The sequence below is a fragment of the Lepidochelys olivacea genome (genome assembly GCF_965140295.1).
Source record: "Lepidochelys olivacea isolate rLepOli2 genome assembly, chromosome: 10".
NCBI lineage: Eukaryota > Metazoa > Chordata > Testudines > Cheloniidae > Lepidochelys > Lepidochelys olivacea.
Genome location: NC_140420.1, coordinates 31912049 through 31926568, shown reverse-complemented (window position 1 = coordinate 31926568; position 14520 = coordinate 31912049). Strand labels below are relative to the sequence as shown.

The following is a 14520-nucleotide window of genomic DNA, read 5'->3' as shown; positions in this document are numbered from 1 at the left end:
GTGCTTTCTAAGGATGGGTCTTCTGTCTGCTCTGCTGCAAATTCCTGCCTGCTGCAGCTCTGAGAGCTGCTTCCTCCACTGGGAGTGGGTCCTCCTTCCTTGTCCCTGGAGACTGCTTCCCTCTTCTAAGCTGGGGTGGGATGTCCCCTCATCCTTTAGCTGTTCCTCTGTCTTCACTGTTCCCTCCTGGGATCACAGAGCAATATTTCTGTCTGCAATGGGTACCATATTTAACAGCCTTGGACATAGTAATACAGCATTACCTGAATGAACTCCTGCTGGAATGCAATCCAGCACGCCAACTTTTAAAATGCTCCTATACCTTCCCATTCTAAGTGCACTTCCGCCAAAGGCACAGTTGTTTTAAATTTTCCCAAGGCCAAGAGTTCTATGCTTTCCCCATGCAGCATGCCAGTCTCCCTGACCAAAGAGATCTGGGCACCCAGTGTCTCTCCACTACAGGCATCCTCGATGATGCGCTGGAGAGGTTTGAGTTGGGGGCTGAAGGTGACGCTAGTGGCGTTCTGTTACTTCCTTTGTTGGGCCTGTCCTGGAGTAGGTGACTTCTGGGTATTCTTCTGGCTCTGTCAATCTGTTTCTTCACTTCAGCAGGTGGTATTGTAGTTTTAAGAATGCTTGATAGAGATCTTGTAGGTGTTTCTCTGTCTGAGGGATTGGAGCAAATGCGGTTGTATCATAGAGCTTGGCTGTAGACAGTGGATCGTATGATGTGGTCTGGATGAAAGCTGGAGGCATGTAGGTAAGTATAGTGGTCTGTAGGGTATAGGGTGATGTTTGTGGCCATCACTTATTAGCACTCTAGTGTCCAGGAAGTGGATCTCATGTGTGGACAGGTCCAGGCTGAGGTTGGTGCGGGGGGGGGATAGGAATTGTTGAAATCATGGTGGAATCCTCTAACTCAAACCTCTCCAGCATATCATCAAGGATCTACAACCTATCCTGAAGGACAATCCCTCACTCTCACAGATCTTGGGAGACAGGCCAGTCCTCGCTTACAGACAGTCCCCCAACCTGAAGCAAATACTCACCAGCAACCACACAGCACACAACAGAAACACTAACCCATTAACCTATCCTTGCAACAAACCCCATTGCCAACTGTGTCCGCATATCTATTCAAGGGACACCATCATAGGACCTAATCACATCAGCCACACCATAAGAGGCTCGTTCACCTGCACATCTACCAATGTGATATATGCCTTCATGTGCCCCTCTGCCACGTGCATTGGCCAAATCAGACCGTCTCTACGCAAAAAAATAAATGGACCCAAATCAGACATCAAGAATTGTAACATTCAAAAACCAGTTGGAGAACACTTCAACCTCCCTGGTCACTCAATTTCAGACCTAAAAGTCGCAATTCTCCAACAAAAAAACTTCAAAAACAGACTCCAACAAGAAACTGCAGAATTGGAATTAATTTGCAAACTGGACACCATTAAATTAGGCTTGAATAAAGACTGGCAGTGAATGGGTCATTACACAAAGTAAAAACTATTTCCCCATGCTAATTTTTGTCCCCTACTGTTACTCACGCCTTCTTGTCAACTGTTTGAAATGGGCCATCCTGATTATCACTACAGAAGTTTTTTTTTTTTTCCTGTTGATAATAGCCCACCTTAATTGATTGGTCTCATTACAGTTGGTATGGCAACACCCATTTTTTCATATTCTCTGTGTGTGTGTATATGTGTATCTATCTATCATCTTCCTACTGTATTTTCCACTGCATGCATCTGATTAAGTGGGTTTTAGCCCACGAAAGCTTATGCCCAAATAAATTTGTTACTCTCTAAGGTGCCACAAGTACTCGTCGTTTTTTGTGGGTTTTTTTGCTGATACAGATTAACACGGCTACCACTCTGAATACTGCTTCAGTAAACTATAGAATTATAGTGAAAGAAATCAATGCTAAGTACTCTTCTGCAAATGCAGGGAAAATGGCGTGTGGAGTTAGACATGACTGTCAGGGAAGAAAAGAGAGAAACCAGTTATATTTAGTGACTGTTTTCTCAAACATGCTCAACACCTCTCAGCTGCCAGTGGAAATAGTGGGAGCTCCTGGGTTCTGAGTGCCTGTGAAAACCTGGCCCTAACTCTGCAGCTTTTTCTTAATGCTTGCTCTCTTTCAACCATGCGGTTTATTGGATGTATATTAATATATTGAAGGCTAATATTCAGAAATCTAATGGATGTTGCTTTCCTAAGTTTGGTTCTGGGTAAGTGATTCAGCTGGTATTTTGTATTTGCTAAAATGAGCAAAGAAAGAAAAGTGTATATCTGCTATCTGAAGCTTTAGGATCTTCCTTATTCTTCAGGTCATTATTGCATTAGGCCAGGAGTTCTCAAACTTCACTGCACTGCGATCCCCTTCTGACAACAAAGGGACCGAAGCATGAGTCTGCCCAAGCTCTGCTGCCTGAGGGGTGATGGGGGGGGTTCCCAAGCCCCAGTACCTGGGCGGGGGGGGGGGCCAAAGCCGAAGCCCAAGGGCTTCAGCCCCAGGCAGGGAGCCTGTAACTTCAGCCCCGCTGCCCAGGGCGGAAGCCCACGAGCTTTGACTTGGCCCTGGCCCAGGGTGGAGGGGCTCAGGCTTTGGCCCTGGGCCTCAGCAAGTCTAAGCCAGCCCTGGTGACCCCATTAAAATGAAAATCTTTGAAATCTTGATTCTGTTGCTTTAAAGCCCCTCATTAATGCTTAGAAAGATTTTTCAGCGGTATCTTATGGTGAGTGGTTACACACAGGGATGTATGGCTTAAAGAGAGAATGGATTACTGATGGTCACTTTCACAACAACTGCAAAGTTGCTGAGCTGATCAGTATTTCTGTGCCACTTTGACTGCTTTTTAATTAATGCATTAATATGATGTGAGCCAATTATTCAGTTATATTTTATTTTTAATATATATGAATGAAATATTAATCTAACCAAATGAATTTTAAGTGTTGTGTGTGTGTGGAATGCATGCATAAACCATTGATGGGTGAAGCATAAAGGAAACTACTTGGTTGTAAAACCCTTTACTAGCACAGTCTGAAGAAATTCCTTTGAAGCAGGAAACATAAAATTTGCTTAGATATGTGAAGCCAAGCCCTGGAAATGCATCACTTCTGTGGAAGCTTTGTCAGACTCTTTTTTTGATGTGCCACATGTTATATCATTTTCTTCTAAGAAATTTTTGCCATTGAAGTGATGTGATGGCACAGTGCTAGCTTTCTTCAGATCAGACAGAGCTTTCCTCTCAGCATAAAGGGCTCTTTGCTGGGAGTTTGAATGTTGCTGTTTTGCTTTCCTAATTATGATCTTTGGTCTTGTTTCTTTTTATATGCAGGTTTTCCAGCTTGCTGCACATCTGGTTTACTGGGGAAAAGCAATTATTGTCTATCCACTGTGTGAAAACAACGTCTATATGCTGTCCCCCAATGCCAGTGTTTGTCTGTAAGTAGACAGACCATGAGTGCCTGTAGTGGGACTGCTTTGAAAAATGCAGATTTGTTTTTCCTGGGCATTTATTTGGGCAGGGTGGTGATACTTTCTGTGCTATTGAAGTTGTTGAGATGTACAAACACTATAATTTGCTTGAATTTCATGAGCCCTTAAGGGCTGTTCAGTGCAGGGATGAACACAGGAATTGGGCAGCTCTTCTGTGGCAGTGACAGGTGTGCTTGCCTTCACTTGCACACTTATAGAGTGGGTAGCAAATTTCAGGAGCTCAGTACAGTGTTGTCATCATGAAATTGCTCTGTGAACATAGACCATTTTAAACCTTTCAATACTCTTGGCTGCTGAGTATGTCCAAGAAGAGGGACTCTTGCATGGAGCCTGAGGGAGTATCTGTCTTAATTGATTCCCTTCCATTGCAGGGGCTTCAGGCATAGGTGTACCTTGTGTGATGGGCTCGGTCACAGAGACCCCCTTCAGGCTGTCACCTGACGTGCTGGAGTTACCTCTGAGCCTGTTTTCCACTGCCAGCTTGGGAGTCCAGAACCCTGCCTTGTTGAGCCAGACCTGCTAGTCTGCTGCAACGCAGACCCAGGTCTGGTCCACGCCCCCAAAGCTTCAGACTTTAACCAAAAACTGCTCAGCAAGTCACTTATCTCCAACACCCAGACACCCAGTTCCCAATGGGATCCAAACCCCAAATCTGTTTTACTCTGTATAAAGCTTACACAGGGCAAACTCATAAATTGTCTGCACTCCAGTAACATTGATAAAGAGATATGCACCTCTCTCCTCCCCTCCGGTATTAATCACTTACTTTGGGTTAATTAATAAACCAAAGTGATTTTTATTAAGTATAAAAAGTAGAATTTAAGTGGTTTCAAGTAATAACAGACAGAATAAAGTAAATTACCAAGCAAAATAAAACAAAACATGCAAGTCTAAGCCTAATACATTAAGAAACTGATACAGGTAATAGCTCACCCTCAGAGATGTTCCAATAACCTTCTTTCACAGAGTAGACACCTTCTTAGTCTGGGCCCAATCCTTTCCCCTGGTACAGTTCTTGTTAGTTCCAGCTCAGGTGCTAACTAGGGGATTTCTCATGACTGGCAGCCCCTTTGTTATGTTCCACCCCCTTTTTATAGGTTTGGTACAAGGCGGGAATCTTTTGTGTCTCTGGGTCCCCACCCCTCCTTCTAAATGGAAAAGCACCAGGTTTAAGATGGATTCCAGTATCATGTGACATGGTTACATGTCCTGTGAGACCTCATTCTTCATTATCCATGTCAGGTACACAGGAAGGCTTGCAGGTAAACGGAGCCATTCACAACCAATTATCCTAGTTAGTGGGAGCCATCAAGATTCCAAGCCACCAATAGTGGCCCACACTTTGCATAATTACAATAGGTCTTCAGAAGGAGACAAATACCTCATATTTCGAGTTTCAGAAACAAGAATGATACATTTATACAAAAGGGATGAACACACTCAGTAGATTATAAACTTCGTAATGATACCTTACAAGAGACTTTTTGCATAAAGCATATTCCAGTTACATTATATTTACACTCATAAGCATATTTCCATAAACATATGGAGTGCAATGTCATACCTTGGTCTTTCCTATTCTCTGCATGTAGCACATAATTGTTTAGTCTCCTGTGGGCTGTAATACTTTGGTCTAATTTCACTTGATGGGTTTAGCGTGCGCCGTGCAGGTGCTGGGTGGTGTTGATGGCCTGTGATATACAAGAAGTCAGACTAGATAATCTGGTGGTCCCTTCTGGCCTTAAACTCTATGATTCTAAGCAATATGGAAGTACTCAAAGCAAGACAAACATCTCAGTAAGTTATGTCATAGGCTGCGTGCCTGGCATGTGATGTTTCAGTAACAGGTAACTCAAAAGTATAAACAGCAGCAACATGGTGGGGTCCATTACAGTCACTGTTTTCATTGTCATTAATCCTAGTGCTAACTGTGGCTTCTAATCAAGACTGGGGCTTGGATAAATATGAGCTGCATATAAAGCTCCGCCTGTGCCAGACAGAGATGGTAGTGAGGTGGGGGAAGGATGTTGAGGGTGTGTTGGGTAACTCCTGCTCCACTGTTGAAAAGTTGTCCACCTTTTCCCCACTGAACTTGCAGCTGGGATGTTTTCAAATTCTAGATTAGTTCTGGAACTTCAGGTGGTATTGAGCCCATGAGCACCTTTATGCACTGGTGGCTGTCACATCTGCTTTGGATTACTATAATGTGTAATAAGAACAGGAGGACTTGTGGCACCTTAGAGACTAACAAATTTATTTGAGCATAAGCTTTTGTGAGCTACAGCCCACTTCATCGGATGCTCACGAAAGCTTATGCTCAAATAAATTTGTTAGTTTCTTAAGGTGCCACAAGTACCCTTTTCTTTTTGCGAATACAGACTAACACGGCTGCCACTCTGAAACCTGTAATGTACATGTATAATCTACACACAAACTACTTTGAAGTGACAGGTACCATTGGCATTGGCTTTTGCACTAGTAAATTTAGTCCATGGAAACCTATTACATCTGTTCTTCAATAGTTGTTCTGGTTTCCTATTCTTTTCTGAGTACAATTCAAGGTTCTGACATTGATTCACAACCTGGCCTAGTTGCTGGTTCTCTGAAAGATTCTCCTCGCCCTCTGAAAGATTCTCTTCTGCCGCAGCAGTTGAGTTGTAGCTGTGTTGGTCCCAGGATATTAGAAAGACAAGGTGGGTGAGGTAATATCTTTTATTGGACCAACTTCTGTTGGTGAGAGAGACAGGATTTTGAGCTGTACAGAACTCTTCCTCAAGCCTGGGAAAGGGACTCAGTGTCATAGCTAATTACAAGTTCAGCAGATAATTTAGCATAATTAGTTAGCACATATTCTAAGGGACCATTCAAGGTGAAGTGGCCTGTTAACATCCCTGTAGTCATAGGATAAAAAGTGGGGTTAGTGGGTTACACATTGTAATAATCCATAAATCCAGTGTCTTTATTAAGACCATGATTTTTAGTGTATAGCAAAGTTGTGATTTTAAGCTCCCAGGCTCATCTTTTGAAAATGATGAACAGGTTTTCTTTGAGGATGAGGTCTGATAGGTCAGACATAGAGTGATCACTTTGTGAAAATTGTTCACCCACAGGCGATGTGGTGTTTTTCTCTTTTACAGTTTTCCTGCATTAGTTCATTCAAGAGCATAGTGATTGTATGGTTTCACCCACATAGTTGTTGTTGGGGTATTTAGTGCCCTGGATGAGGTACACCACATGTTGTGATTGGCATCCCATGGATCTTGAAAGGGGTGTGTGTATGTGGAGGGGGGTGGGAGGTGTATTGATCATCGTAGTGGAGGACATATGTCTGCAGATTTTGCATCTGTTGTTCTGGCAGGATCTGGTGCCACTTTGAGGTAGTGTGTCCTGGTCTGTGGGAAGCTTGCTTTTGATGGTGCTCTTGAAGAGTTTGGGGGGTTGTCTGAAGCCAGAAGAAGGGATTAAGGAAAGATTTCTTCAGGATAGGGTCCCCATCAAGTATGTGTTTTACCTGTTTGATGATCTCTCGTATGGGTTCCAGTGTGGGGTGGTAGGTGACAATTAGGGGTATAAGGTCAGACGGAGTTTTATTTCTGTGTTGAAGCTGGTTCTCTCTGGGTGTTTGGGCAGCCTGTTCCATGCATACATTTACTTCTTTGGTGGAGTGTCCTTGTTTGGTGAAGGTAGCTTTGCATGTTTTAAAATATATATCCCGGATTTTCTCTTCAGAGTATATTCTGTGGTATCTGAATGCCTGGCTGTAGATAACAGATTTCTTGGTGTGTTTGGGGTGGTTACTGGATCTGTGAATGTAAGTGTGGTGATCTGTGGGTTTCTTATATATAGTTGTCTGTGGTGTTCCATTGCTGAAGTTGATTATGGTGTCCAGGAAGTTGATGCTAGTGAGGGAGTGTTCCAGAGAGAGTTTAATGGATGGGTGGTAATTTATTGAAGTTGTGGTGAAAATCTATGAGGGAGTTTAAGTTGTCTGTCCAGAGGCTGAAAATGTCATAGATATATCTCGGGTATATCACTGGTTTTGTGGTACAAAGTTTGTCCAGAAATTCTTCAAGGTGGCCCAGGAAGAGGCTGGCATAGTGGGGAGCCATCCTAGTACCCAGGACTGTTCCCGTGGTTTGCACGAAGTGTTTATTGTTGAACGTAAAATTGTTCTGGGTGAGAATGAAATGGATGAGTTTGGAGATTTGTGTCTGGGGTGGATATCGGAGGGTTGCCCATTGTCTTGTAAATATTTGAGGCAGGCAGCTATGCTTTCATTGTGAGGAATGTTGTTGTATGGGGAAGTGACATCCATGGTGGCAAAGATGGTGTTCTGAGGGAAGTTCTTAATGTTGTGGAGTTTGTGGAGGAAGTTGGTTGTGTCCTGTGGAAGCTGGCCCTTTGTGTGGTGAGTGGCTTCAGGATGATTTTTGAGAGTCCCCATATTCTTTCATTGAGAGTGCTGTGGCCAGATATGTTGGATCTGCCTGGGTTCCCTTTAATAAAGACACTGGATTAATGTCTTATTACAACAATCTGTAACCAACTAACCCTCCTTTTTGTCATATGACTACAGAGGTGTTAATGGGTCACTTCACTTTGAATGGTCCCTTAGGTTAGCATAAATAGCACATAATCTCTATCTGTTCAACCTTGTATTTAGCTGTGACACTCAGAATACCTTTCCCAGACCTGTAGAACAGCTCTGTGTAGCTTGAAAGCTTGTCTCTCCCACTAACAAAAGTTGGTCCAATAAAAGTTATTCCCTCACCCACCTTGTCACAGCAGTTGAGTTCATTTGGGGCTATGGAGCTAGCAATCCCTAAACTTATTTGTAATAGTCCCGGTCTCTGGGAGTTCTCAGCTGGGGGCTCTTGACTCTGGAATTACCACCTCCATCTGCTTTGCAGAGTCAGACTTTATCAGGCACGACGCAAGGCCCATCTTTTCTGTCAAGCATAGAAGTAAATGGGGGGCTGTTTGTGGGGACAATTCTTTGTTCGACCTCTGGAAAACTGTATGTTTCTAATTGTGTAAGTTGTGAGCCTGTGTCCTGAGCAATGTGGAAGAACAGATTTAAGTCAAGCCTAGGGAGGAGCCTAAAATTTACCTCAGCCAGCTAAGTCAAGGTAAAGGGTGTTATCCTGTGTTTAGGCAATAGATGTAGTCTGTTAACTGACCCCAACCTGATCTTGACCTCTTAGCACATGTAAGAGTTTGTCCAGATTAGGCAAACAGTAGAAGTTTGTGCTGAAGCAGAGTGTGATTTGTCTATACTATGTGGTAATGTGCACTTATGGGGAGGCAGGGTCTAAAGTGCACTAATGTGTTGCACATAAATTGGTCTGTGTAGGGTATCTTTAGTGCACACCAACAGGGTCTAGTGTTCTTTAACATAGTGCTGTTTGAAACAGAATTACATTAGAGCGCAGTGGAGAATCTTTAGAGTATACCTACACTCGGAGTTTGGGTTGTGATTCCTACCTCGAGGAGATGTACTCGTGCTAGATCTTATCAAGCTAGCATGCTAAAAATAGTAGTGTAGCCAGGGTACAGCAGCTAGCAGTAGGAGGGGCTAGCTCCCCTCCAGGACAAACCCACACAGCTTCCATGGGTATGTACTTGGGCAGCTAGCTCAAGCCACTGCCCTTGCTACTGTGACTGCACTACTAACTCACATCCCCAGCTCTAAGTGTAGACCAACCTTAAGTGTGCACCAGCAGGGTCTCAATGGACTAATTCATGTGCAGCACGCCACTGTGCTTTAGAAAACCCACCCCCGGAAGTGCACATTACACTGTGTAGACAAACCCTTAGGAGATGATTTGTCCTTCCAAAGGAGCTAGGGATAGTGAGATGAAAATATTGCATCTGTTTGATATCTTTAAAAAAAAAAAAATCTGTAATAATGGACCATGGGAAAATAGATCCAATTAATAAGCGTCTGTGATAAAAATAAAAAAATTGCTGTAGCAAAAGCTAATACCATGATGAATATGTTCATTCACAGCCTGGGGAGGAGGTGACCAGCCCTTTGTGGAGAAAGAAGTGGTTTAGGACTATTTAGAAAAGCTGGATGAGCACAAGTCCATGGGGCCGGATGCACTGCATCCGAGGGTTCTAAAGGAGTTGGCAGATGTGATTGTAGAGTCATTGGCCATTATTGCTGAAAACTCATGGCAACCGGGGGAGGTCCCAGATGACTGGAAAAAGGCTAATGTAGTGCCCATCTTGGAAAAAGGGAAGGAGGAGGATCCTGGGAACTACAGGCCAGTCAGCCTCGCCTCAGTCCCTGGAAAAATCATGGAGCGGGTCCTCAAGGAATCAATTCTGAAGCACTTAGAGGAAAGTGATAAGGAACAGTCAGCGTGGATTCATCAAGGGCAAGTCATGCCTGACTAACCTAATTGCCTTCTATGACAAGATAACTGGCTCTGTGGATGAGGGAAAGCAGTGGACGTATTATTCCTTGACTTTAGCAAAGCTTTTGATATGGTCTCCCACAGACTTCTTTAGCTTGCTGGCAAGAATAATGGGCTGGATAAATGGACTATAAGGTGGATAGAAAGCTGGCTAGATCATCTGGCTCAACGGGTAGTGATCAATGGCTCCATGTCTAGTTGGCAACCGGTATCAAGCGGAGTGCCCCATGGGTCGGTCCTGGGGCCGGTTTTGTTCAATATCTTTATTAATGACCTGGAGGATGGCGTGGATTGAACCCTCTGCAAATTTGCAGATGACACTAAACTGGGAGGAGTGGTAGATATGCTGGAGGGTATGGATAGGATACAGAGGGACCTAGACAAATTAGAGAATTGGGCCAAAAGAAATCTGATGAGGTTCAACAAGGACAAGTGCAGAGTCCTGCACTTAGGACGGGAGAATCCCATGCACTGCTACAGACTAGGGACAGAGTGGCTAGGCAGCAGTTCTGCAGAAAAGGACCTGTGGGTTACAGTGGACGAGAAGCTGGATATGAGTCAACAGTGTGCCCTTGTTGCCAAGAAAACTAACAGCATTTTGGGCTGTATAAGTAGGAGCATTGCCAGCAGATTGAGGGATGTGATCATTCCCCTCTATTCAGCATTGGGGAGGCCTCATCTGGAGTACTGTGTCCAGTTTTGGGCCCCACACTACAAGAAGGACATGGAAAAATTGGAAAGAGTCCAGTGGAGGGCAACAAAGATGATTAGGGGGCTGGAGCATATGATTTACGAGGAGAGGCTGAAGGAACTGGGATTATTTAGTCTGCAGAAGAGAAGAATGAGGGGGGATTTGATAGCTGCTTTCAAGTACCTGAAAGGTTCCAAAGAGGATGGATCTAAGACTGTTCTCAGTGGTACCAGGTGACAGAACGAGGAGTAATGGTCTCAAGTTGCAGTGGGGGCGGTTTAGGTTGGATACTAAGAAAAACTTTTTCACTAGGAGGGTGGTGAAGCACTGGAATGGGTTATCTAGGGAGGTGGTGGAATCTCCTTCCTTAAAGGTTTTTAAGGTCAGGCTTGACAAAGCCCTGGCTGGGATGATTTAGTTGGGGATTGGTCCTGCTTTGAGCAGGGGGTTGGACTAGATGACCTCCTGAGGTCCCTTCCAACCCTGATGTTCTATGATGATTATTTTCTCAATCAGGATATTAGATATCATAAACTATAATGGGATTCTTTATTATTTACCTAGAACATAAAGAACATTTTTGTTGTGAATTGGCACGTCTTGTGCAATGAATGAGTATTAGTAAGTTTATTTAAATTCTGTTTGCAAGACTAATTTCTTCTTGTACCTCTTTTCCATAGTTACTCCCCTTTGGCAGATGAATTTTCCTGTCAGTTTCCTGGCCATGATTTGCCATCTGTGCTTTCCAAGTTCTCTTTGCCAGTTTCCTTATCAGAGTTCAAGAATCCGCTAGCTCCACCAGTACAGGAGGTAAGTTACGGAGGACCATGTGAAAGCTCATGATTGACAGACATCAGACCCCTCGTGACTGACTTGTTTAATGTGAGCATGGGGATGAGAATGTCCAACGAGGAGCTTTCAGAGCTCTTGTGGATTCAAAAATCTTTCAGTTACTGGGCTTCCTAGCCACCCATTCAAATTACTTTACATCCACATGATAAAAATTCTTAGGCAGGTCTAGCTGGAACCATTTGAGGGTCTGTGCTGAAAAGTATGTTGCTTAATGAAATTGCTGAGCGTACTTCTTTGCATCTTATAAAATACCCTGAATAAGATAAAAGGGGAAAAATTGAAAATCAAAATTGGATTTAAAAAAAAAAGTCCTAGTTCAAACAGGTATTATTTAGGGGAAGGTCTATGGGCCTGTGTTATACAGGAGGTTAGACTAATCAGAGGTTCTCAAACTTCATTGCACCACAACCCCCTTCTGACAACAAAAATTGCTACATGACCTCAGGAAGGGGGACCGAAGCCTGAGCCTGCCCAAGCTCCACTGCTGCGGGCGGGGAGGGGGGGTCAAAGCCTAACCCTGAGGGCTTCAGCCCCAGGTGGGGAGCTTTGGCTTTGGCTCTGGCTCTGGGTGGTGGGGCTCGGGCTTCAGCCTGGGGTGGTGGGGCTCGGGCTTTGGCCCCTGGTCCCAGCAAGTCTAACACCGGCCCTGGAGACCCCATTAAAACAGGGAACCGCTGGGTCACTAGCTGATCATAGTGATTCCTTCTGGCTTTGGAATCTGTGAAAAATTCTATTTGCTCTATAGAAAATTGTCCCGATCCCCATGAATCTTTCATCTATAATATATACATAGAATGTACCTTCCTCAGAAACACAAAGGAAAACAGCTATTTTTATATATTCCAGCTGCTTTAGGCTTGCAATCTGGATTTAAAAGCAAGCTGTACTATGTATTTACTTAGGCTTCTGTGTGATGCTGAAGGAGTTTAAAGGCTAATCCAAGAAGTGGACTTCAGCATGTAGTCAACAAAAGTGCATGTGTTACAATATTATAGTATCAAGGTTTTCAGATTTGTGTTTTACTGTTTGTTCAAGCAATAGTGATTAAGGCTTGGGGAATTTCCTGAGGATTAGTGAAAGGCTGGGAAGAGCGAATGGCCTCAGACCACCAGCCCTATGAAAATGCCTTAGGCTGAAGTAATTGTTGCTATTATAAACTGAACTTGGGCAAAAACTTCTCTAACTGGGTTCTTTTTGCATTTGCACTCGTCCCCCTACTTTTGTGACTGTGTCTACACTAGAGACTTTACAGCGGCACAGAGCTTTCCCGTTGACATAAATAAATCGCTCTCAACGAGTGGCGGTAGCTATGTTGGCAAGAGAAGCTCTTTCACCAACATAGCACTGTGAACACTACCTCTTATGCCAGCGAAACTTATATTGCTCATGAGTGTGGTTTTGTTACATGTCTGAAATTATATAAATTTTGCCAACATAAGTGGTGGTGTAGACATGGCCTCTGCTGCATGCATGACATCAGCATTGGCCCCGTCCATATTTATAGGAGAGTAACATCCAGCAGTGTAGCCAGTCAGATTGCAAGAGAAGAACTTATTCTGATTATGATTTGAGTGAGGTAGTGCTCAAAGTGTACCAATACACAAATATACTGTGTGTGTAAAGAGTGATCTTAGAGAGAGAGAGAGAGAGAGAGAGAGAGAGAGAGACACACACACACACACACACACCTACCTATCTGTGAAATGTTATATCGTTGATGAAGGTTCTTCCTCATTCTACTTGGTGACCGTTTTGTCCTGAAAATTGAGGACTAGTATCCCTTGTAATTTTTTCCTAGCTACTGTAACTTCAGACACTATTCTTAACTCTGAGTTGGTAGGGATTCCTTGTTTCTGTTTGTATATGCAAAAGCCTCATGTTATATGTTGTTAGGAACTTTATATTTATAAATCTGTGCTTTGTACCATTTTACAGCAATAAAAAAGACATTAAGTTAATAAGAGAACCTTAAGGTTGTTTAGTTAACTTCTTACAAATCAAAAAATGCCAAACTAAATTTGCATAGTCAGCCTTAACTTTGCCCATTGAGCTTATGCAAGATGAAACCATCTTTGACTGCAAATGATCACTAATAAGGTATACTTGTCATGCGCCCAATGGAGCGGTGTCATGAATCAGAGCAATAAGGAGTGGCAGAGGCAATCTAAAGGCCAAATTATGTTTGTTCTCAATCAGTTCGGGGTAAAGTATAAATCAATTAAGTGGGAAATAATCACAAGTAAATCAGTTAGTTGTTTCTACTAAAGCTTATCATAAACTACTGTGAACGATTATTATCCACTGTATATCAACTATTATCTTTCTTAAACTCGCTTTATAGATAACATTTTACATTTATGAAATAACAGAATTTTGAATTAAATAATACAATGCGTTATAACATAAACCCCATTGTTATACATTCCGTTTTCAACCAATTTGTCTGGTACTGAAGTTAGGCTTACTGGCCTGTAATTGCCATGATTCCCTCTGGAGCCTTTTAAAGAAGTTAATGTCCTATTTGCGCTATCCTCCAGTCATCTGGTACAGAGGCTGATTTTAAGTGGTGGGTTACATACCACAGTTAGTAGTGCAATTTCATATTTGAGTTCCTTCAGAACTCTTTGGTGAATACCATGTGGTACTGGTGACTTATTACTGTTTAATGTATCAGTTTGTTCCAAAACCACCTCCATTGACACCTCCATTTGGGATAGTTCCTCAGATTTGTCACCTAAAAAGAGTGGCTCAGGTGTGGGAATTGCCCTCATATTCTCTGCAGTGAAGACCGATACAAATAATTCATTTAGATTCTCCTCATATTAAGGTCAGTATTACCATGTGGTTCAGCTACATTCATCTCTTGGACCAGATCCTGTGCTCTACCTAGGAGTAAATAAAGCATTGTGTCTCTCCTTGTGGGCTCCAGAACTAGCTGCTCCAAGAAGCAGTCATTTAAGATGTCAAGAAAATGTATCTCTGCATCCTGTTCTGAGGTGGCATGTACCCAGTCAATATGAGGCTATTTGAAATCCCCC

General features: G+C 43.1%; 1 protein-coding gene across 5 annotated transcripts in view; it reads left to right on the top strand.

The window, feature by feature from the left end:
• The window catches only part of NPRL3 (NPR3 like, GATOR1 complex subunit), a 96866-nt gene that overhangs the window by 52437 nt on the left and 29909 nt on the right, over positions 1 to 14520 (top strand). For all 5 annotated transcript variants that reach the window (XM_084642283.1, XM_084642282.1, XM_084642284.1 and 2 more), the window contains 2 exons: positions 3357 to 3463; positions 11311 to 11440. In XM_084642283.1, the coding sequence (XP_084498409.1) occupies positions 3357 to 3463; positions 11311 to 11440 (237 nt within the window). The remainder of the gene's footprint in view (positions 1 to 3356; positions 3464 to 11310; positions 11441 to 14520) is intronic.